The sequence below is a fragment of the Tamandua tetradactyla genome, chromosome 3 (assembly GCF_023851605.1).
Source record: "Tamandua tetradactyla isolate mTamTet1 chromosome 3, mTamTet1.pri, whole genome shotgun sequence".
Taxonomy (NCBI): Eukaryota; Metazoa; Chordata; class Mammalia; order Pilosa; family Myrmecophagidae; genus Tamandua; species Tamandua tetradactyla.
In genome coordinates this window covers 104242644-104266786 of record NC_135329.1, presented here as the reverse complement: position 1 = coordinate 104266786, position 24143 = coordinate 104242644, and the positions used below count along the sequence as shown (strand labels likewise).

Here is a 24143-nt window from a genome sequence, read left to right as displayed (position 1 = left end):
TTGTAGTATCTTTATCTACCTTTGGTATTAGGGTGATATTGGCTTCATAGAATGAATTAAGTAGCATTCCCTCCTCTTTACTTTTGTGGAAGTTTTTGAACAAGAGTGGTATTAATTCTTCTTGGAATGTTTGGTAGAATTCACCTGTCAAGTCATTTGTTCCTGGTCTTTTCTTTATTAGGAGATTTTTGATGACTGATTCAATCTCTTTATGTAATTGTCTGTTGAGGTCTTTTGTTTCTTCTAGAGTCAGTGTGGGTTATTCATGTTTCTAGGAGTTTGTCCATTTCATCTAAGTTGTCTAATTTGTTGGCATGCAGTTCATAGTATCATCTTATGATCCTTTTTTATTTCTGTGGGATCAGTAGTCAAGTCTCCCCGTTTGATTTCTGATTTTATTTATTTGCATCTTCTCTGTTTTTTTCTTTACAAGTCTTTTACATCCTTGGTTAAATTTATTCCTAGATATTTGACTCTTTTAGTTACTTTTTTTTGGGTGCATGACTGGGAATCGAACTCGGATCTCCTGCATGGATAGCAAGCATTCTACCACTGAACCACCCATGCACCCTCTTTTAGTTACTTTTTAAATGGAATTTTTTTTCTTGATTTCCTCTTCAGTTTGCTTGCTACAATGAGCTAAGAGTTTTTCAATTTTATCAGTATTTTCAAAGAACAACTTTTGGTTTTATTAATGATTTCTATTGTTTTTAATTTCTCATTTTCATTTATTTCTGCTTTTGTCTGGGGAGGGCTGAAAGAACAGCTCAGAGCTAGGACCCAGCAATCAGGATTCGCTAATCAAAAGCCAGATCAGTGCTCAGTCATGCTCCTCCACCCCATTCTTCAGGAAGATAATTTTTATGTTCCTTTCTGATAGCAGCAGATACCCAGGGACCATGTCCCAAGATGGCCTTCCAGGAGAATGGGGAATGGGTGCTGTTAGCTGCCATGTGGAGGGAGCTACTCAAAGTTGTTTTTTTTTTTTTTTTTTTTTAACCACAGTTTATCATCCTTTTACTCCTACTCTTCCCTGGATACTTTTCTCATGACCATGGCCTAGTGTTCTGGCCAAACTCTTGGCTTCATTTGCGATCTCTCTCTTCCTTGTTCACTAGCTCCATCCGCAATCTCTTTCCTGCCTCAGAGCCTATCCACTTTGCCTACAAGCTCTTCAATGTGGTTATTGTCTTCTATCATTCAAATCTTAGTTCAAAGCCCTCTTTAAATATGCTTCCTCTTGCTCCACAGTGTACTATTTACCCCCATTGTTCTGTTAATTACTCTCTATTGTGTTTCCATTTTCATTTGATTAGATTACTTTTTATAATAAAAACAGCCATTAAGCACTATCTTAAAAGTATTCAAATATAGAATATTTTTTTAAAAAAATAGACATTTCTCTCAAAGAATGGGGAAGGAAAAACAGTAATTTATGCTTGCAGATTGGAGTAGTAAGCAGAGTGTGGGTGGGTAAAGTCCTAGAAAGCAATAGGAGGGAAAAGAAAGAAATAGAATGATGAACTAAAAAAAGTGAAAATAATGGGATTGGCTTATGTTAGCAAGAATTGATTATCTTTTTTTACTCTGGAGAGGTGCCAGCACAAATTACATGTCAGTACTCAACTCTTGATTTAATGGACTAATGAAAGGCAAAAGGAAGTATAAATGAATCCAAAGTAAGGGTAATTTTGAAAAATTATATTTGATTTTAGAATTCAGTCAGAGGTACATGAACCGCAGATGTTCACCATCCCTCCTAGGACCATGCTTATTTTTAGCAGCCCAGGCAGCAACTGTTAATGAAGACTATAGAGCAGGCTGCCCTCCCCAACCCCCACAGCTAGATTTACAACTTCTACTCATCTTTTAAATTAAAAAGGTATAAAAGTAAATCAATAGACTGAAACATTTTTCTAGTATAGATTGATGGAACTAACAAACTGACCTAACCTGTCACGGCTGATTGAACTTCACCTACCCCTGGCGAACTGGAGAGCCCCACCTTCCTATTCCTAACAATCTCTGAAGCGTACCAAATGTTTAAGCACAGAAGTGTAACCAGAAAAGACATTGTTCTTAATTTTTCTTGGTTTCAATAAACCCTGCTCTATAAATATGCCACTCTTCCTCCCCTTAGCATGGTTCTTGGTTCAGTCAGCTTGACTGCTTCTCGGGCTGTCCCTCTCAAGCTCTCTATAAAGCGTGCCTTGATCTGTTGAGGTCTGTCTGCTTCTTCTTTTCATGCACACTTCACCTCTACTCTCCTTCACTTTCCTTTCACGGATAAGTCTCATTCAGTCTGAAATGTATTTCTATAGTTTTGCCTTCCTGCTTCACATCCTCTAATCGTAAATAAACCTAGCCTATATTCCAACTTTGCCAGCAGTTTGAGCCCAAACTGACTTCCTCTTACTGAAACTTCTTTGATTCTTATGCTGTATGGCTTAGTAATTATTACATGAGTATATATCTTATTTTCTTAATGGTTCTATAAGCTCCTTGAGATTATGAAATATGTATGCCCTGTATTTTGGTGAAATCTAAAGCATTCCCAGCTCAGTTCAGGGCTAAAGGAAGGTATTAAAATTTTTAAAAAGAATTTTTTTGAGGGTTCTATTAATATATACTTGCTCAAAGTGGAAAACTTACTTGAGCTCTCTAGGCTGAATCTCATTTTGGCCTATGTCTATATGTGTATCATTAATGATATTTAATTTTTTATTTCTCCCCGATTAGTTTAAAAAGCACTGGGAAAATTACTTATTTTTGATTCACATGTGAAACAGTGTACTGCTTTTTAAGAATGAAAATACTTCTGAATAATTATAAATATGTTTGGATATTTGGGAATATTCTATATCTGGGTAAAATCGTTCAAAATAGGATTTTAGTAATGGATATGTGATACATATTTTAAAACAAACATAAAATATCTTCTTGAAAATTTGCCTTTGTAGCAAATCCAGCTATTCAAATTCTTTTCTCTCAAGCCCCAAAAATGCTAGGGCATTTCCAGCTTTGAGTTTATCCTGAAAAAGAAAGAGAAAGTTTTATTTTCAAGTATTATTGGTTGTTTTAAAGTACTTTATTGACTACCTTTATCAGGTTTAAAAAAAAATCAACTCCCCAAAATGAGAGAAAAATATTAGCTGATTAAACAGTTAACTCATAAAAATCTTCTTGATCCATGTCAAGATTTAGATTGATTAAATATGAAACTTAATTGTACAGGGGGAGGAAAGAACTTAGAAGGGGGAGACCTATCTTAGAAAAGTCTCCTTCTTTAGAACCTCTGGAGGACTCTGTAATGGGTCTTGAAGAATAATTAGAGGCAAATACAGAGAAAAGGTACAATTTAGGTCTATGGGACAAGAGGACTGGAAACTGCCTAGAAGTCATCTAGCCATCCCCAATCTAAGATATGTGTTGTCCTTTCACATGGACTCAAATAAAAGGGAAGCTCTTTTGGGAGCAAGAGAAAAGATATAGATGAGCGATCTCAAAATATTGCATAAATCTGTACGTTTCATTAATTTCTCATGAGAAAAGGACTCCCCCCAATTTTTTGGCCTTCTCCACGGCTACAAATTATATGAACTCCTCAGTAAGCGTGCCCATGATTTAAGTTCTAACTTTGTCGTACCTTAATGATATGTGTCCAACTTGCAAAGGGCAGGCATATAGCTGAGGGTGGAAGGAACCTATATGGGGTAATGTAACATCCATGCCATTTAATGGATACCTATACACTGCGACCACTTCCAGGTTCTTAGATAGCCATGAAGAGTGGGTGATTCAAGGCAGAAACCTCTTACTCAGAGGTCTTCCCTGATCCAGACTTGGTCATCTTCCTTTGGAGGAAGATTTCAGAAGATACCATTATTGCCCTTCTTGCTTCTCTGAGAAACCATCTGCTTTAAAATAAGTTGGTATCAGGTGTCCTTTGAAGGATATACACTTTGGTTTGTTGGACGGAAACCTGATGCTGCAGTTAGGAGATTTAGGATTGCATCCATGTGCTGCAACCCAACAGTTAAATCACAATAGACAAACTACTCAACCCTGAATCTCATCTCCTTTCCACATCTACATAGTGGAATGCATCTACTATCTCCCATTGTCCTCATCAAATAGATTTTTTTGTTGTTGTTCTCTCTCTCTCTCTCTCTCTTTTTTTAAACTTTTAAAATTCTATAGCATAACATATATATAAAGCAAAAAATTAAAAATAAAAGTTTTCAAAGTACTCTTCAACAAGTGGTTACAGGACAGATCTGGGAGTTTGTCATGGGCTACCATATGATCCTCTCATATTTTTCCTTTTAGCTAGAGGATAATGGGCTTAAATCCTTTTTTATCATCACAATCGACTTTTTCTTTTCCTTCTTTTTTTGTGAAAAATAACGTATATACAAAAAAGCTATAAATTTCAAAGCACAACACCACCATTAGTTGTAGAACATATTTCAGACTTTGACATGGGTTACAATTTTACAATTTTAGGTTTTTACTTCTAGCTGCTCTAAAATACTGGAGACTAAAAGAGATATAGATTTAATGATTCAGATTCTCATTCATTTGTTAAGTCCTGTCTTCACTGTATAATTTCACCTCACCTTTGATCTTTCTGTCCTTCCCTTTAGGTGTGTTTGGGGTATGGCCATTCTAAATTTTTGATATTGGAAGTGTCTGTCACTAATATGGGGTAGGGAGATGGAACTATCTGATGTTCTGGAGAGGCTGGACTAGGTTTCAGGACTTATCTGGACCAGGGACCCACTTGGAGGTTGTAGGTTTCTGGAAAGTTACTCTAGTGCCTGGAACCTTTGTGGAATCTTATATATTGCCCTAGGTTTTTTTTAGGATTGGCTGGAATGGTCCTGGTTGGGGGTTGGCAGTTTATGATAGGTAGCAAGGTCAAACGGAAGCTTGCGTAAGAGCAACCTCCAGAGTAGCCTCTGGACTCTATTTGAACTCATCAAACAGAATTTAAAATTTTATTTTATTTAGCAGTCGTAACTTCGTATTGTTCTAAAATTCAAGTAGTATAAAGTTTTTCTTCTGCTACTACCACCCAGTTTTTCTTCCCAGAGTTAGTTTTTTGTCTGTTTTCCCAGAGATATTTTAAACATAATAATTATATTTAGGAATATAGATATAGATATTCTTTTTTTCTCGTACACAAATGGAAATATTCTATATACAGTTTTACAGCTTGCTTTTTAACTTAAAATCTTAGAAATTAAGTTCGAATTCCTTTTTATGCTGCATATATTCCACTATAAAGGTATATTATTATTTATTTAGCTGTTGTCCTATAGATGGTTTTCAGAATTTTGTCATTACATTGTTACAATGAGTAACTTTGCACAGAATGTCACTTCAAATTAATGAGACAGTATAAAAAACTTTATGCAAGCTTTTAAAAAAGACCTGAAAGTGATAAGCCAATAAAAATTAATAATAAAAGCCATAATATGATTATTTTTCCAAGAAACTCTTAAGCTATTTGGGGTGATATGATTTCAGTTTAATTTTGGTTAACTGTATAGAAAGTGTTTCATTATCAACCTTTATTGTAAGAAAAACACAACTTAAAATCTTAGGTAGAGGTTTCTACCTTAATAAGTAACTATTTACCAATTCAATACTACTGTCTTAAAGTGGGTAAGTGCCAAAGGACACATTTCTTGAGTAAAACAGTCTGAGGGTCCCCAGTTAACAAATTTCAACTAGTAAGCATCAGAATGGATGCTATTTGGCATCTATTGATGTGCTTTAGGCCTACTGAGAAGAAAGATTTTCTTAAGGATTAAAGCAGAGTTAAAGCTCAAGGGAACTTTTGGATTGTAGTTCTCATGAAAGATGAGATTTATGTAAGAAGATTATGACTAAGACTTTTGTAAGATCGGTTAAATGCTTTTATATATCCCCATGTTTGCCCTTTTGTCATTCCTGACTCCTGGTAGTGACTGGTAGTGAAGCCCTGTAGGAAGAGCTTATGTTTCTAGGGAGAGGGGTGGAGGAGAGGCAATAGTAAGGGAGAAGATTTTGAAGAGAGTGCATTACATTCTAAATCCATCTTGGTTTAGGAGCCCCAGGGATAGAATAGGTGGTGGCAGCATTATAGTACATTTTTGTATCATTTATCCACTCTAAAAGTCAAATGCTAAAAAAAAAAAAAAAAAAATAGTTGTTTGAGTATTATGATTCCTTGCACTTTGTTATTCAAGATTTTAGTATCAATAGCAAAATAACAATCATTGCAACCTTTGAAATGGGAAGTTTTATAACAAATATCAAAAGTAGAATTTTAACATTTTTTTATGATTCATCTAACATGCAAACATAAATATATGCTTCTTTACAGTTTTCTTTCTTACTATTATGAATTTGGTTGTACTAGGTTGACTTTCCTTTGCCCTTTAATAGTTCAGCTATTTCTGGATATAGAGTTAACAATTCCAGGAATATTAAGGTTAACGCTTCTTCTGTTCTTTGTTATCATTTGTCAGAGTACTCTGAAAACAAACCCAATTAGGGCAAGAAAAGTCAGGAGGGAGACCATAAAGTAAAAGGCATTTACCTTTGTTTCTTCGTCAAATTTTTCCATCGACTCTATCAATTTCCCAGGTTCCAGTTCACCTAATGGAAAGGGGTAGTCAGATCCCAAAATGACTTTATCCTGAGAAAAGGAAAATATATTTCGTCAGTCATAATGTTTACCTCCTGTAAACTTAATTGTACTTACTTATTACAAGGACTTTTATGGTAAAATACCAGATTTCTTCCTGATTAATAGAAACATAAAACTGGTCTAAAATTTTAAAGATTTAATACATTCAGAATGTATCATGACTTTTTCTCCAGAAGATGTCGCTATTAGGTCTTAAATCAGTCCATATCCTCCCTTTGTTTTCTTTTCCTCCCTTCCCTGCCTACCACTCTACCTTTCAGATGAAATATAGAATACTGAAATATAGGAAGCAGGCTTTTGTTTAATAAAACATACTGATGGCTTCAGATGAAGTTAAGAATTCTATCTTTAAATGATATATTGCAATTGATTCCACAATTTCTGCAAACACGCTAGTTGAAAAGGAGAAATAAAATACAAATAATTAGATGAAAAGTCAAAAAGCAAACAAAAAAAACCTCACAACTCTTGTTTCTACTAACTGGATTTTGTCTGTTTTAAAAAATGACGTATGTTCAAATTTCCATTTAACACTGTAAACAGGCTTTTCCATGTCTACAATTATATTAAGCAGCATGTTAGCCAATGTGCTAGCATCTATGTGTACCCTGGTCAACAAAACAGATGTGGTTTCTGTCCTTAAGGAACTCATAATCTAGTGATTAAGACAGATATTTAAATCAACAGTGGCAATCTATCAAAATAAAACATGAGATACAAAACAAATTTTGAGCTAGAAACTTCTAAAGTTATATCCCACCCACATACATGTACAGGAAATATATACAGAGAATTTAATGCGATGTTATTTGTAACAGCAATATCTGGCCAACTAAATTATAGTATATCCAAAAATAAAAAAGCATGAGGATTATGTACATATACTGAAATGGAATAATCTCCAAGTTGTATTTAAAGACAGATAAAAGGTCTAGAACCCATGTGTCTACCAAAGCTTCTGTTTCTGTTTTTAAGAAAGGACTTAAAGACACATAAATATATGTTTGCATGTATACAGTCTATTTCAGGGATAATACCTAAGAATCAGGTAATATTAGTTGCCTAACAGGTGATCTCCTATTATTTCCAAAAATACATATTTTACATATAATAAAATTCACCCTAAGTGTACAATTCAGTGTTTTTTTGTATATTCACAAAGTTGTATAATTACTCCTATGTACTTCCAGACCATTTATATCATTCCCTCCCCAAATAAACCCCATACCCATTAGTATTAATTCCCCAATCTTCTCTCCCTAGTCCCTGGAAAACATGAATCTATTTTCTGTCTCTGTGGAAGTACCTATTCTGGACTTTTCATATACATGGAGTCATAAAATATGTAGCCCTCTTTCATTTAGCATAATTATTTCCAAGTTCATCTATGTTGTAGCATGAGTCAGTACTTTATTCCCTTCTATGGCTATAGAATATTCCAGTGTTTAAATATACTACGTTTTATTTATCCATTTATCAGATAATGGACATTTGGGTTGTTTACATTTTCAGCTATTATGAATAATGCTTCTATGAACATTTGTATACACGCTTTTATATAAACATATGTTTTCATTTTTCTAGGGTTTATCCCTAGGAGTGGAATTATTGGGCTGTATGATGATTCCATGATTAACATTTTGAGGAACTGCCACACTGCTTTCCATAGTGTCTGGACTATTCTACATTCCCACCAGTAATATATGAGGGTTCTAATTTCTCCATGTCCTTGTTAGCACTTGTTTTGTCCGTCTCTTTGATGATAGCCATGCTAGTGCATGTGAAGTATCTCATTGTGGTTTTGATCTGTATTTCCCTAATTATTAATTATTTTGAGCACCTGTTCATGTGCTTGTTGTCTGTTTGTATGTCTTCTTTGGAGAAATGTCTATTCAGATCCTTTGCCCATTTAAAAAATGGGTTGTGTTTTTATTATTGAGATGTGAGAGTTCTTTATATTCTTCTGGATACTAGACCCTTATCAAGATTATGATTTGCAGATATTTTCTCCCCTATTAGGTTGTCTTTTCACTTTATTGATAGTGTCCTTTGAGACACAAATATTTTTATTTTTAAAATTCCAATTTATTTAATTTTTTGTATATGGTGAGAAGTAGGAGTCTACCTTCATTCTTTTGCATATGGATATCTAGTTTTCCTAGCATCATTTGTTGAAGAGAGTATTCTTTCCCCATTGAGTGGACTCTGCATACTTGTCAAAAATAAATTGGCCATAAATGTGAGGGTTTATTTCTGACCACTTGACTTGGTTTCATTGGGCTATATGTCTGTCCTTTCCTATTACCATACTTTTTTGATTATAGTAGCTTGTAATAAATTTTAAAATCGCGAGATCTGAGCCCTCCAATTCTGTTCTTTATCAAGAAAGTTTTGGCTATTTGGGGCTGCTTATCCTTCCAAATAAATTTGATTTTTGGTATTCCATTCCTGCAAAGAAGGCTGTTGGACTCTTGAGTTGGATTGCATTGAATCTGTAAATGGCTTTGGGTAGAACTGACAGCTTAACAAGTTAGTCTTCCAATCCATGAGCATGGAGTGATCTTCCATTGATTTAGGTCTTTAATTTCTTTCAGCAATGTTTTGTAATTTTCCATGTACAAGTCCTTTATATCCTTGGTTAGATTTATTCCTAGATACTTAATTCTTTTACTTTACTTTACTTGGAAATGGAATTGTTTTCCTTATTTCTGGATTAGATTGTTCATTACTATGAACATATTATTATTATGAGAGTATAGAAACACCACTCATTTTGTATGTTGCTCTTTTTTTAACTGTAATTTTTTAAATTGAAAAACAAACATACAACTTGCAATGGATTTGAGGCAAATTGTGCCATAAGCAGATTTTCTTTAAGTAGCTAAACAAAGTTTAGAAAGCAAGTAATATTAAAAGAAAATGTTTCTGGGGCGGGCCGCGGTGGCTCAGCGGGCAAAGTGCTTGCCTGCCATGCCGGAGGACCTCGGTTCGATTCCCGGCCCCAGCCCATGTAAAAAACAAACAAACAAACAAAATACAATAAAACAAGAAAATGTTTAAAGATGTTTCCCTTTCTTCCTTCCTTCCTTCCTTCTCTCTGTCTTTCCTTCCCTTCCTAAAAAAAAAAATAAAAAAAAAAAAAAAAAAAAAAAAGAAAATGTTTCTGGTACAGGACCAGCAGTACAAAAAAATAGTGTATGAGTATCTGGATTATACACCCATTTTGCAATAGTGCAACTTTAAGTACATATTGTTGACTGTCCATGGTCCACACAAAGTTACAGCTCCATACTTCAACAGCAACATGCCAACAATTCCTAAAGAAATCTACTTTTAGAAAGGCATAACCCAGGTATTCTCTCATTTGACCAACTCCATCTAAGTTTAGATGTGCAGAAGGGCTTAGATATATTCAGAGTAAGCCACATGCAACATGTTACTTGATCAATTTTCTAAAATAAGGTTCAGGACAATGACAGTAAGATAAGGGAAGGAAATATGGAGGAATGAAATCTGAATTACTATACATGCATATTTTTTTGACAGTAGGGGAAACCTTTTACAGATAAGTTACAAACAAAGAAAAGGCAAATAAACAATTTTGTACAAGAAATTTAACACATTCTGTACAATGTCTTCACTTTGCTGTCATCATTTGTACAAACTCTTCATAGTTTACTTGACCATCCCCATCAATATCTGCTTCCCTGATCATTTCATCAACATTTTCATCTGTTACCTTCTCTCCAAGGTTTATCATCACAAGGTAAAGCTCTGCTGCACTAATATAGCCATTACTATCTTTATCAAACACATGGAATGCTCCTCTAATTTCTTCTTTACCGTATGTGTCTTTCATTTTCCTTACCATCATTGTCAGATATTCTGGAAAGTCGATTGTACCATTACCATCAGCATCTCTACTTCATTAATCATGTTCTGTAACTCTGCTTCTGTGGGATTCTGCCCAAGAGACCTCATTACAGTTCCCAGTTCCTTTGCTGTTATAGTTCGATCACCATCCTTGTCAAATAATGAAAAAGCTTCTTTGAATTCTGCAATCTGCTCTTCAGTCAGTTGGTCAGCCATGCTGCAAGTGTTACCGGTCTCCCAGACGCGACCACAGAAGTGCTCTACTCACTAGCTCCATTCGGATTAATACATGTTGATCTTATATCCTGCCACTTTGCTGAATTCATTAATTAGCTTTGTTGTGGATTTCTCAGAATTTTATCTATATAGGATCACATCACCTCAAATAGGGAAAGTTTGACTTCCTTTCCAATTTGGATATTTAAAATTTCTTTTTATTGTCTAATAATTCTGGCTAAAACTTCCAGAAGAATGTTGAGTAACAGTGGTGACAGTGAACATCCTTGCTTTTTTCCTTATTTTAAGGGGAAAGCTTTCAGTCTTTTACAGTAATTATTATATTAGCTGTGGGTTTTTAATATATACTTTATATTATGTTGAGGAAGTTTTCCTTCAATTTCTAGTTTTCTGAGTATAATAGTAGGGTATTACATTAAGTGCTTTACTTATGTTGAACCTTTGCATACCTGGGATAAATCCCACTTGATCATGGTGTGTAATTTTTAAAATATGCTGTTGGATTTGGTTTGCTAGTACTTTGCTGAGCATATTCATAAAGGATATTGTTTTGTCATTTTCTTTTCTTGGGGTATCTTTATCTAGCTTTGATACTAGAGTGATGCTAGCCTTTGAGAATGAGTTAAGAAGTATTCTTTCCTCTTCAACTTTTTAGAAGAGTTGGGAAAGTGTTAATTCTTGCATGTTTGGCAGAATTCACCAGTAAAGCCATCTGGTCTTGTATTTTTGTTGTTGGCAAGTTTTTGATGAATGATTCAATCTTTTTATTTATAATTGGTGTGTGAAAGTGTTTTGTTTTTTCTAGAGTCAGTATAGGTTGTTTATGTGTTTCCAGGAATTTGTCCATTTCATCTAAATTGTCTGATATTTTGTATTCCATCATCGATTGCCCAATTTCTGCCATCTTCTATCTCTTAATAACTGTGCCCTTAAATTTAATTCTCAGAATTTTCTCATTATAGTTAGTTTATATTAGTGAGACCATATATTATCTGTCCTTTTGTTTCTGGTGTATTTCACTCAACATGATGTCCTCAAGGTTTATTTACCTCATTGCATGCCTCATGTGGGTCAGTCTTTTTTAATTTTTTCTGCCTATCTCAGCCTTTTGACTGGAGAATTTAATCATTTTACATTTAAACTTACTACTGATAATATTGGACTTTTTTCCTGCCATTTTGCTACTTGTTTTTTGTAAGTCTTATACTTTTTTGGTCCTCAGTTTTTCTGTTAATGCCTGCTTTCATATTTATTTGATTTATTTTTAGTGTACTATTTTGGATTCCTTCTTATTTCTTTGTGTATGTATGTGTGTGTTTTCAGATATTTTCTTTGAGGCTACAAGGGGGTTTAAATCTAACAATTTCCTAAGTATATAAATATCATGTTGGTTTTAATACCAGTTACAAACCCATACCCCTCCATCCTCCTTACTTTCTTTTTTTTTGTACTTGCCACAAACTCTGTCTTTATATATTTCATGTTCAAAGCCTTAGATTTAATTTAACATTAATTTTTGGCATTTGCATTTTAAGGTCTACAAGAAGTGAAAAATGGAGTTACATACCAAAAATACAATATAATAATACTGGCTTTTATGATTTCTGATATAATTACCTTTGTAAAGTTACCAGAGATCTTTCTTTCTTTCTTTTTTTTTTTTTTAATTGTTATTAGAGAAGGTGGGTTTACAGAAAAATCATTCAGAAAATACAGAGTGTTTCTGTATTTTCTGCTGTTGTTGGGTGGAATGTTCCATAAATGTCTATAAGGTTTAATTCTTTAATAATTTTGTCTGTTTTTTCTTTTTGATCTTCCATCTAGTTGTGTCTGTTATTGAAAGTGGGATATTGAAGTCTCCCACTATTATTGTTGAATTGTCTCACTTGTCAATAATCAGTCTTTTCTTCATGTATATTGAGGTTGTGTTGTCAAGTACATATTCGTTTATAATTATTATATCTTTTAGATGGATTGTTCCTTTTATTGTTATAAAATATCCTTTGTCCCAGTAACAATTTTTTTTGGCATGGGCAGGCTCTGGGAAGTGAGCCCAGTAAAAATTTTTGTCTCTAAGTCTATATTGTCATATATTAGTATAGCCACTCCATCCCACTTTTGGTTACTGTTTGCATGGTATATCTTTTTCTATTATTTTACTTCTAACTTGTTTATGTCTTTGTATCCAAAGGGTGTTTCTTGTAGAAAGCCTATATTTGGATAATTTTTAAAATCTACTTTTCCAATCTCTGCCTTTTAATAGAGTATTAAATTCATTTATATTTATTGATAAATTTACAATGGACATTTTGCATTTTTTTCCTGCATGCATGCCTTATATCTTTTTTATTCTTCTTTTTCCCAGTGCTGCCTTCTTTTGTGTTAAACATATATAAATTAAAAATATATGTATTAAATATATATATTAAAATATATTTTTAAATATTTTTATTGTCAAACCTTAGCAAACATACAAATATTCTTTACATACAAATATTCTATACATGGTGCACAAACAATGGCTCACAATATCATCATATAGTTGTATATTCATCACCATGATTATTTCTTTGAATATTTGCATCACTCTGGCAAAAGAAATAAAAAAGAAAAAACTCATACATACCATACCCCTTACCCCTCCCTCTCATTGATCACTAGTATTTCCATCTACCCAATTTATTTTAACCTTTGTTCACCCCATTCTTTATTTTTTATCCATATTTTTTTACTCATCTGTTCGTATCCTAGATAAAAAGAGCATCAGACATAAGGTTTTCACAATCACACAGCCACGTTGTAAAAGCTATATCATTATATAATCATCTTCAAGAAACAAGACTGCTGGTACATAGCTCTACAGTTTCAGGTACTTCACTCTAGCCACTCCAATATACCATAAACTAAAAAGGGATATCTATATAATGCATAAAATAACTTCCAGGATAACCTCTCAACTCTGTTTGAAATCTCTCAGCCACTGACAGTTTATTTTTTCTCATTTCTCTCTTCCCCCTTTTTGTTGAGAAGGTTTTCTCAACGCCTTGATGTTGAGTCCTGGCTCCTCCTAGAATTTCTGTCCCATGTTGCCAGGGAGATTTACACTCCTGGGAGTCATGTTCCACACAGAAGGGGGAGGGCAGTGAGTTCACGTGCCACATCAGCTTAGAGAGAGAGATCACATCTGAGCAACAAAAGAGGTTCACTGGGAGTGACTCTTAGGCCTAATTTTAAGTAGGCTAAGCCTATCCTTTGCAGGGATAAGTTTCATAGAGGCGAACCCCAAAACTGAGGGCTTGGTCCTTTGATCTGGCTGTCCCCACTGTTTGCGAGAACATCAGAAATTCTCCAAATGGGAAAGTTGAATACCTCCCCATTTCTCCCCATTCCTGCAAGGGCACTTTGCAAATATTTCTTTATTCACTGTCCAAATCACTCTGAGATTTATTGGGGCATCACACTAACATGGACAATGCAATAAGATCTAAGGTCCTATTCAAGATTCCATATACTTATGATGTTCAATTAAACTGACCATACAGTTAAATTAGGAAATGCACTCACCAAAATATAAATTTTGCACCAAATAAACATTTCTCTATTTAGTCTCACATAGAAGTTGAAGTTTTAAAATATGGATATCATCCTTTACCCAGTCTTCTGATAAACCTTAGTCCTATCCAGATGAGCTTCATTCATATATCTACTTGATGTCTGATCACTTTCTAATAAAGAGTTCTTGTGTGGGGTACTGCTAACTTTCATAGCTTCAGAGCTCTAACTCTGAGTCTCAGGTGTCACATAAATACCCAATGTTTCTGGGAAACACTATGTTATATACAAGTATCTCAGTATCTGAGAATTTAGAGTTAACAGTTACACCTCCTGAATATATATGACTGCTGTAAGAGCTTATAATCTAGGACCTTTTACAATATGTCCCAACCAGATATCCCATGCTCTCAACTTTAGTTCACCAAAGTTTTATATTATATTTAGTCCATATGATTGAGGTATGATAATATTTGTCTTTTTGGTTCTGATATTTCATTCAACATATAGCTCTTAGGTTCATTCATCTAGTTGCATACCTCGCAACTTCATTCCTTCCTGTAGCCTCTCAATAGTCTATAGTATGTATACACCGTGGTCCTCCCTTCCATTCCTTAGTTGTTGTACACTTAGGCCACCCCCATTCATTGTGGGTTTATTTTTTTTTCCTGCATGCCTTATGTCTTTTTATTCTTCTTTTTCCAATACTGCCTTCTTTTGTGTTAAACGTATATTTTCTCGTGTACAATTTTAATTCACTTTTCTGTTCTTTACCTATATTTTTGTTAGTGTTTAAGCTAGGAATTACAATTAACACCTTAGTTTATAATAATCAAGTTTAGATGAACAGCAATTTAATTTCTAAGTACATTTTAACAAGTAGTTATAGAATAGATTTTAAAATTTGGTATGGGTTTACAGTTCCAGGATTTTTCATTTTTTATTCTAGTTGTTCCAAGGTACTGGAGACCAAAAAAAATCAATATAATGATTCAGCAGTCATACTCATTTGTTAAATTCTATCTTCTCTGTTATACTCTTCCTTCTCTCTTTTTTTTTTGTGATAAATAACATATATACAAAAAAGCGATACATTTCAAAACACAGCACAATTACTCATAGAACAGATTTCAGAGTTTGATATGGGTTACAATTCCACAATTTTAGGTTTTTACTTCTAGCTGCTCTAAGATACCGGAGATTAAAAAAATATATATCAGTATAATGATTCATCAGTCATACTCATTTGTTAAACCTTCCCTTCTCTGTATAATTCTACCATCAACTTTGATCTTTCTCCCATTCTTTAGGGGCATTTGTGCTATATCCATTCTAACTTTTTCATGTTGGAAAGAACTATTGGTAATATGGGATGGGAGGATGGAACTATTTGATGTTCTGGAGAGCCTGGCCACTCTGCATTTCAGGACTTTTCTGGTTCAGGACCCATCTGGAGACTGTAGGTTTCTAGATAGTTGTCCTAATGCATGGAACCTTTGTAGAATCTTATATATTGTCGTAGGTATTCTTTATGATTGGCTGGAATGGTTTTGTTTGGGGTTTGGCAAGTTAATGTAGATAGTAATGTCTAACCGAAGCTTTAGTAAGAGTGACCTCCATGTAGCCTCTCAAGTCTATTTGAACTCTCTGACACTGATACCTTATTTGTTATACTTCTTTCCCCCCTTTTGGTCAGGATGGCATTGTTGATCCCAGGCTCATCCATGGGAGTCATCTTCCACACCACCAGGGAGAGTTTCACCCCTGGATGTCATGTCCCACATAGGGGAAGGGCAATGGTTTCACTTGCAGAGTTTGGCTTAGAGAGAGAGGCCATATCTGAGCAACAAAAGAGGTCCTCTGTATATGACTCTAAGTCATACTTATAGATAGGCTAAGCTTCTCTGCTACAAGAGTAAGCCACAAGATGAAGGGCTTGGTCTATTGATTTGGGTGTTCCTAATGTTTTTTTTTCTTTCAATTTTATATTAATTAAAAAAAAATTAGAACGAAATACAAAAATTCCCAACACATACACTCAGCAGTTCACAATATCATCACATAGTTGCACAATCATCATCATGATCATTTTCCAGAACATTTGCATCAATTCAGAAAAAGAACTAAAAAGACAACAGAAAAATAAAACAAAAACAGAAAAAAAATTTTTTTTACATACCATACCCCTTACCCCTCCCTTTCATTGATCACTAGCATTTCAAACTAAATTTATTTTAGCATTTTTTTCCCTTATTATTTATTTTTATTCCATATGTTCTACTCATCTGTTGACAAGGTAGATAAAAGGAGCATTTGACACAAGTTTTTCACAATCACACAGTCACGTTGTGAAAGCTATATCATTATACAATCATCATCAAGAAACATGGCTCCTGGAACACAGCTCTACATTTTCAGGCAGTTCCTTCCAGCCTCTCCACTACATCTAGGATAACAAGGTGATATCTACTTAATGCGTAAGAATAACCTCCAGGATAACCTCTTGACTCTGTTTGAAATCTCTCAGCCATTGACACTGTGTTTCATTTCACTCTTCCCCCTTTTGGTTGAGAAGGTTTTCTCAATCCCTTGATGCTGGGTCTCAGCTCATTCTAGAGTTTTTCTCAATCCCTTGATGCTGAATCTCAGCTCATTCTGGGATTTCTGTCCCACATTGCCAGGAAGATCCACATCCCTGAGAGTCATGTCCCATGTAGACAGGGGGAGTGTGGTGAGTTTGCTTGCTGTGTTGGCTGGAGAGAGAGGCCACATCTGAGCAATAAGAGAGGTTCTCTTGGGGGTGACCCTTAGGCCTAATTTTAAGTAGGTTTGACCTATCCCCTGTGGGGTTAAGTTTCATATGAACAAACCCCAAGACTGGGGGCTCAGCCTATAGCTTTGGTTGCCCACACTGCTTGTGAGAATATCAAGAATTCAACTTGGGAAGGTTGAATTTTCCCCCATTCTCACCATTCCCTGAAGGGGACTTTGCATATACTTTTCCACTTACTGATCAGATCACTCTGGGATTCATCAGGGCATCACCTGGACAAACCAACAAAATCTCATGTCCTACACAAAGTTCCACATACTTAAGGTGTTCAACCAACTATCTACGTAAGTTATATTAGGAGATGCACTAGTCAAAGTATAAATTTGTACCAAATAAACATTTTTTGCTTTAGTTTCACACATAAGTTGAAATTTTAAAATGTTAATTACCATCTATTTTCAGCACACTGCAGTAATGACATTCTTTTGTTCTTCCTCATGCAAAAACATTTTTTAAATTTGTACATTTAGTCACTATCATTATACACTCTAGACATTCCTAGATTATACCATCTCAATCTTTATCGTCTTTCTTTGTGATTTCATTTATGCCCCAGCCCTTCTCCCTCTATCATTCTCATATGCAGCTTCATTCAGTGTTTTAACATAATTGTATTATAGTTAGGTAATATTATGCTGTCCATTTATGAGTTTTTAATTTATTAATTAAAAAAATTAACAAACAAAAATATTAACATATCATTCCATTCTACATATATAATCAGTAATTCTTAATATCATCACATAATTGCATATTCATCATTTCTTAGAACATTTGCATCAATTTAGAAATAGAAATAAAAAGACAACAGAAAAAGAAAGAAAGTGATAACAGAAAAAAAAGATTATAACATACCATACCCCTTACCCCTCGCTTTCATTTATCACCAGCATTTCAAACCAGATTTATTTTAACATCTGTTCCCCCTATTATTTATTTTTATTCCATATGTTCTACTCATCTGTTGATATGTAGATAAAAGGAGCATCAGACACAAGGTTTTCACAATCACGCAGTCACATTGTGAAAGCTATATATCATTGTTCAATCATCATCAAGTAACATGGCTACTGGAACACAGCTCAACATTTTCAGGCAGTTCCCTCTAGCCTCTCCGCTACATCTTGAACAACAAGGTGATATCTACTTAATGCATAAGAATAACCTCCAGGATAACCTCTTGACTCTGTTTGGAATCTCTCAGCCATTGACACTTAGTCTCATTTCACTCTTCCCCCTTTTGGTTGAGAAGGTTTTCTCAATCACTTGATGTTAGTTCTCAGCTCATTCTAGGGTTTTTTTCAGTCCCTTGATGCTGAGTCTCAGCTCATTCCAGGATCTCTGTCCCACGTTGCCAGGAAGTTCCACACCCCTGGGAGTCATGTCCCATGCAAAGAGGGGGAGGGTGGTGAGTCTGCTCATCATGTTGGCTGGAGAGAGAGGCCACATCTGAGTAATAAAAGAGGCTCTTTTGGGGATGACTCTTAGGCCTAGATTTTAAGTAGACTTGACCTATTCTTTGTGGGATTAAGTTTCATATGAACAAACCCCAAGACTGGGGGCTCAGCCTATAGCTTTGGTTGTCCACACTGCTTGTGAGAATATCAAGAATTCAACTTGGGAAGGTTGAATTTTACCCCATTCTCACCATTCCCCGAAGGGGATTTTGCAAATACTTTCCCACTCACTGATCAAATCACTCTGGGATTTATCAGGGCATCACTCTGGACAAACCAACAAAATCTCCTGTCCTACCTGAGACTCCAAGTACTTATGGCATTCAATCAAGCTATGTACATAAGTTGTATTAGGAAACGCACTAGTCAAAATATAAATTTTGTACCAAATAAACATTTTTTGCTTTAGTCTCACACATAAGGTGACATTTTAAAATATTAATTACCATCTATTTTCAGCACCCTGCAATAATGACATTCCTTTGTTCTTCCTCGTGCAAAAACATTTTTAAAATTTGTACATTGTACATTTCACTATTATTATACACTCTAGGCATTCCTAGATTATACTATCTCAATCTTTAACATCTATCTTTCTTTCTGATTTCATTTATGTCCCCAGCCTTCCTCCCTCTATCATTCTCGCATGCAGTTTCATTCAATGTTTTAACATAATTACATTACAGTTAGGTAGTATTGTGCTGTCCATTTCTGAGTTTTTGTATTCAGTCCTGTTGCATATTCTGTATCCCTTCAGCTCCAATTACCCAATATCTTACCCTATTTCTATCTCCTGATGGTCTCTGTTACCAACGAAATATTCCAAGTTTCTTCACTAATGTCAGTTCATATCAGTGAGACCATACAGTATTTGTCCTTTTGTTTCTGGCTAACCACACTTAGCATAATGTCCTTAAGGTCCATTCATGTCATCACATACTTCATAACTTTATTCTGTTTTACAGCTGCATAATATTCCATCTTATATAAATGCCAGTTTGTTTAGCCAACCTCTGTTGATGGACATTTTGGCTGCTTCCATCTCTTGGTAATTGTAAATAATGCTGCTATAAACATTGGTGTGTAAATGTCCGTTTGTGTCCTTGCCCTCATGTTCTTCGAGTAGAGACAGCACATAGATGGGTCGTGTTTTTTAATCCATTCTACCAGGCTATGTCTTTTGACTGGAAAGTTTAATCCATTAATATTCAATGTTATTACTGCATGGGTAGTACTTTCTTCTACTACTTTGCCTTCTGGATTTTATACGTCATATCTGATTTTTATTATTTATTTTTATTCCATATGTTCTACTAGTCTGTTGACAAGGTAGATAAAAGGAGTATCAGACACAGTCACACTACAAAAGCTATATCATTATACAATCGTCATCAAGAAACATGGCTACTGGAACACAGCTCTACATTTTCAGGCAATTCCCTCCAGCCTCTCCATTACATCTTTTTTTTTTTTTTTCCATTACGTCTTGAATCAGTTATTTTTCTGAAATAAAAGCTCACTTGATTGCTGCAAATTTTTGGCTAATTTCCAGAGTCCTGAAAAAGTTGATTCTGACATATTTCCAGTATTGTTCCTTTTATGGAGGAAAGGATTTTTGGAGATCCTTATTCTATCATCTTCACTATTACTTGTATTACATTTTGAATTGGAGATAGGCATTGTTGGATAATTGCTACCACATTTTATCCCTCAGGTGGACAATTCTGAGCAAATTCTCATAGTTCTCTTGAAGGTCCCAGAGGATTGAGTCCCAGTTGCATTAAGTGATGGCTGGCTTGATAATCCACCTTTATATTGGCTTTCCCTCCTAAACAGTCTCACTCTTTCATTTCCTCCACTCCCATTATCTGGAATTGTTTCCCCAAATAAAGCCTTTTTCTCAGGCTCTGTTTTCACAGGGAACCCAAGAAAAACAAAAAAAATGGTCAACACTTGCTTTTCATGTTTTCATCACACTTTTACTTTTTTTATCGAATGTATCTGACTTTCTCCCCATAAGTCCACCGAAACTGCACTTTAATAAGGCTGCCAAATCTGATGGACCTTCAATCCTTATCTTTTAAACACTTTTTCCTTCAAATTTCTTGCATTTTTCCTTCAATATCACTCTTCTGGTTTTCCTTCTACCTCATTGGTTCTCTGTCTCTTTTGTGGGCATCCTTCCTCTGTCTTCCATTTCTGCAACCACTGTACCCCCAGTGTTGATTTTACGTATTGCTCTATCCTTAGCCATCTTCTCTTTCATTGTTACTCTACTCATGCTGCTTGGGAGTCTTATCCATAAGACCTCATCTTAACTAAATGCCTAACTCCTAAGATTCAAGTTCTTGATATATGGCTCTTGGATACCTTCTCTTTTCTGCCTCACAAACAATTAAAACTCAACATGTTCTATAATATAGAACTCCTAATATTTATCTGACAACATAGTCACTCTCATTCTTTCTTGCTTCCTTGTACTCTTCTCTCACTCTTTTGCTTTCTTCCCCATTCCCAGTTCCTACATTCTGTATTTCTTCTATTTGCTCCCTCAGATCTTCTCTCTATCCCTTTTCACTTTTTTTTCTTCTCCAGGAGGCTGACTTATATGAACTACAAAGCAGGCTCCCTTGCCTTCTGGTTTACAGTTGATCTTATTGGACAACAGAGACAGGAGATGGGAGGATGGAAAGCAAATGTCTCCCTGCTCCACCCTGTGGGGTTATTGCAGACTGGCTTCAACTAAAGGTATCAATTCTTTTCTTTTCTGCTAACCTTCTTCACAGAGACCCTTCTGTCTTCAGGTTTTGGTATGGAATGGTAAATGGAGCTTCCCACACTTTTGTAAATAATTCATTTATTAGTTTATCTCAAATTCTTCCAGTTTGAGCATGCCATCTTATTTTCTGCTAAATCAATAATTCTGTGTTCCAGCTGTACCACCCTTTATAAGGTTTCCTAACTCTACTGAGTGGATTCCTCTGGTTGGAATGCTTTGTCCAGCTCAGAACTTCTATTTTTATTGATTAATTAATCAACATTCGGTTGACTTTTTTATTTTGACAGAATTGCAAACTTACAGAAAAGTTACAAGAACATTCAATATAACCTTTACCAAGATTCACCATTTGTGTAGATTTTTTGTCCTCTTTGCTTTATCATTCTTTCTGTATAGATATTTACATATATAGGCATATTTTTCTGAACTGTGAGTAATTTGGAGACATTTTTGCCTCTTATTTCTAAATAAATCAGTATGTATTGCCAAAGAAAAGACACTCTCATGTATAACCATGGCGTATTTCTCAAAAATCACAAAACTAATATTGATACATTACTATTTTATTAACCACAGTCCATATACAAAGATCACTATTGGCCCAATAATGCGCTTTTCAGCTAATTATTTTTCTTAGTCCAGGATCCAATTGATCACCCATTAATTGCAGTTATGTGTCTGAAGTTTCCCTTAATTTTGAAAAAGTTCTCCTTTTTTTTTTTTCATTGTTGACTTGAATATTTTCAAATAGTACAGGTCAGTTATTTTGTAGAATATCCCTCAGTTCTGGTTTGTCTTATGTCTCATGATTAGATATAAATTATCCACTTTTTAAGAAATACTACAGAAGTGATATTGTGTCTTCCAGTGCATATTTACTAGCTAGAAAGCTAGAATTCCTTATCTGTTATTTTTAGGTAATATTTAGGTGATAATTACTTTGTAAAATACAACATTCAATTTGATGAGTTTTGGCAAATGTATACATCCATGTTACTCATACCCTATATACAGAACATTTCTACCAACTCAGAAACACTTTTTAATCATTCTCCTCTCTGGTAATGATTTTTACCAGACAACTGATTTTTTTTCACCATAGACAAGTTTTGCCTGTTTAAAATTCCTCCTGAATGGAATCATACATTATATGCTCTTTCATGTCCAGTTTCTTTTACTGAGCCTTCTGTGAGAAATATTTATATTTTTATGAGCCCCAGTAATTTTATTCTTTTTTGTTGCTGAGTAATATTCCTTGTATATTTTCCAAATATACTACAATTTGTTTACTTATTCTTCTGCTGATGGACATTGAAGTAATTTCCAGTTTTTGGCTATTTTGAATAGAGCTACCATGAACATTCTTGTCCAAGCCTTTTTTGTGGATATATATTTTAATTTCTTTTGGGTAAATACCTAAGTGTAAAACTGTCAGGTCATAGGGTAAAAGATATTCTACTGGCAGTGTAAGAAAGTCCTAGTTGCTCCACGTCCTTGCCAACAATTTTTCTGTTTTTAGGCATTCTAATAGATGTGTAGTGGTTTCTTATTGTTGATTTGTATTTCCCTGATGAACTAATGGTATTATTATAAGCCTTAACATATGAGTATTGGTTAGCTGTATATCTTCTTTTGGGGAGCATCTATTAAAGTCTTTTGTCATTTAAAATTAGTTATTGTTTAGTTGTAGTAGTTCTTTGTATATTTTCAATATAATGCCAATGTTAAATATATGATTTGGGAATATTTTATCCCATTCTGTGGCTTTCCTATTTTATTAATATTATCTGTTGATTAGGTACAATATTTAACCTGATGAAATCTAATTTGTTTTTTAATGGTCATTGTTTCTGTGTCCTGGCCAAGACATCTTGTCCTACTTCAAGCTCTGAGCCCAGGTCTGGTATAGAGTGGGTGTTTATTTATTTATTTATTTATTTTTTAATTAAACTGGGCCACTATTACAGTTTTCTTTACTACTCTCCATGATTCCATTTATCTACTTCAATCAGTACCAAATGCTGGAGAGAATGATCTTTGAAAATACACATCTGATCATTCTATATCCCTGCTTAAAATTCTTTAATAATTTCCCATTGCCTAGAAGGTAAAGCTCAAATTTTTTAGCATGGCATAAGTGGCCCCCAGAAAATGTGAGAAAGAATTTTTCCAAACCTGAGCTGGGGCAGAAGTTTGTTGACTGATGTGAAGAGCTGTTTTTTTCTGGGGAACAATTAGTAGTCCTGACAAAATGTTTGAGCAGTTTTTTTAATGGACTTTAATGAGCTGAAGAACCCCTTAGAAAACCCATTCAATTGACTGTTAGTTTTAGAACTAGTCTAAGACTTCACTAGTCTTACAAAGAGGCTAATTGTCCTTAACTAGTTATTCTTTCCCTCCTCTTCTTCAAATACAGTTTAACAATTATCTAACCACTTTTTCCCCTTATAAAATGTCTCTGCCGAGATGGAGTCTTTAATTTGGACATTTTAGAAATCCTCTTCTCTCTAGGCAAGTTTGAAATAAATCTCTGACACATGCTTATAATCAGTCTGAAGGTTGCTTTAACAAATATGTGTTGAAGTAGTGAGTGCCTGAATATGTGAAAGAGGAATGTCTTACAGTAATGAGACCCAAAATAGTAAATGTTTTCTAAATACTCTAAACTTGAGCTGTTGTGAGGATAAATGACGCTTTAATTTCTATCAAATA

The 24143-nt window shown here is 34.6% G+C and overlaps 1 protein-coding gene and 1 pseudogene across 2 annotated transcripts in view; both read right to left on the bottom strand.

The window, feature by feature from the left end:
- Positions 1-521: 521 nt before the first annotated feature.
- Positions 522-24143, bottom strand: part of ACMSD (aminocarboxymuconate semialdehyde decarboxylase) — a 134040-nt gene continuing 110418 nt past the window's right edge. For both annotated transcript variants that reach the window (XM_077153636.1, XM_077153635.1), the window contains 2 exons: positions 6590-6688; positions 522-3032 (listed from right to left, as the gene is read on the bottom strand). In XM_077153636.1, the coding sequence (XP_077009751.1) occupies positions 2970-3032; positions 6590-6688 (162 nt within the window). In that variant the 3' untranslated portion in view covers positions 522-2969. The remainder of the gene's footprint in view (positions 3033-6589; positions 6689-24143) is intronic.
- On the bottom strand, positions 10288-10864 carry LOC143676274 (calmodulin pseudogene; annotated as a pseudogene).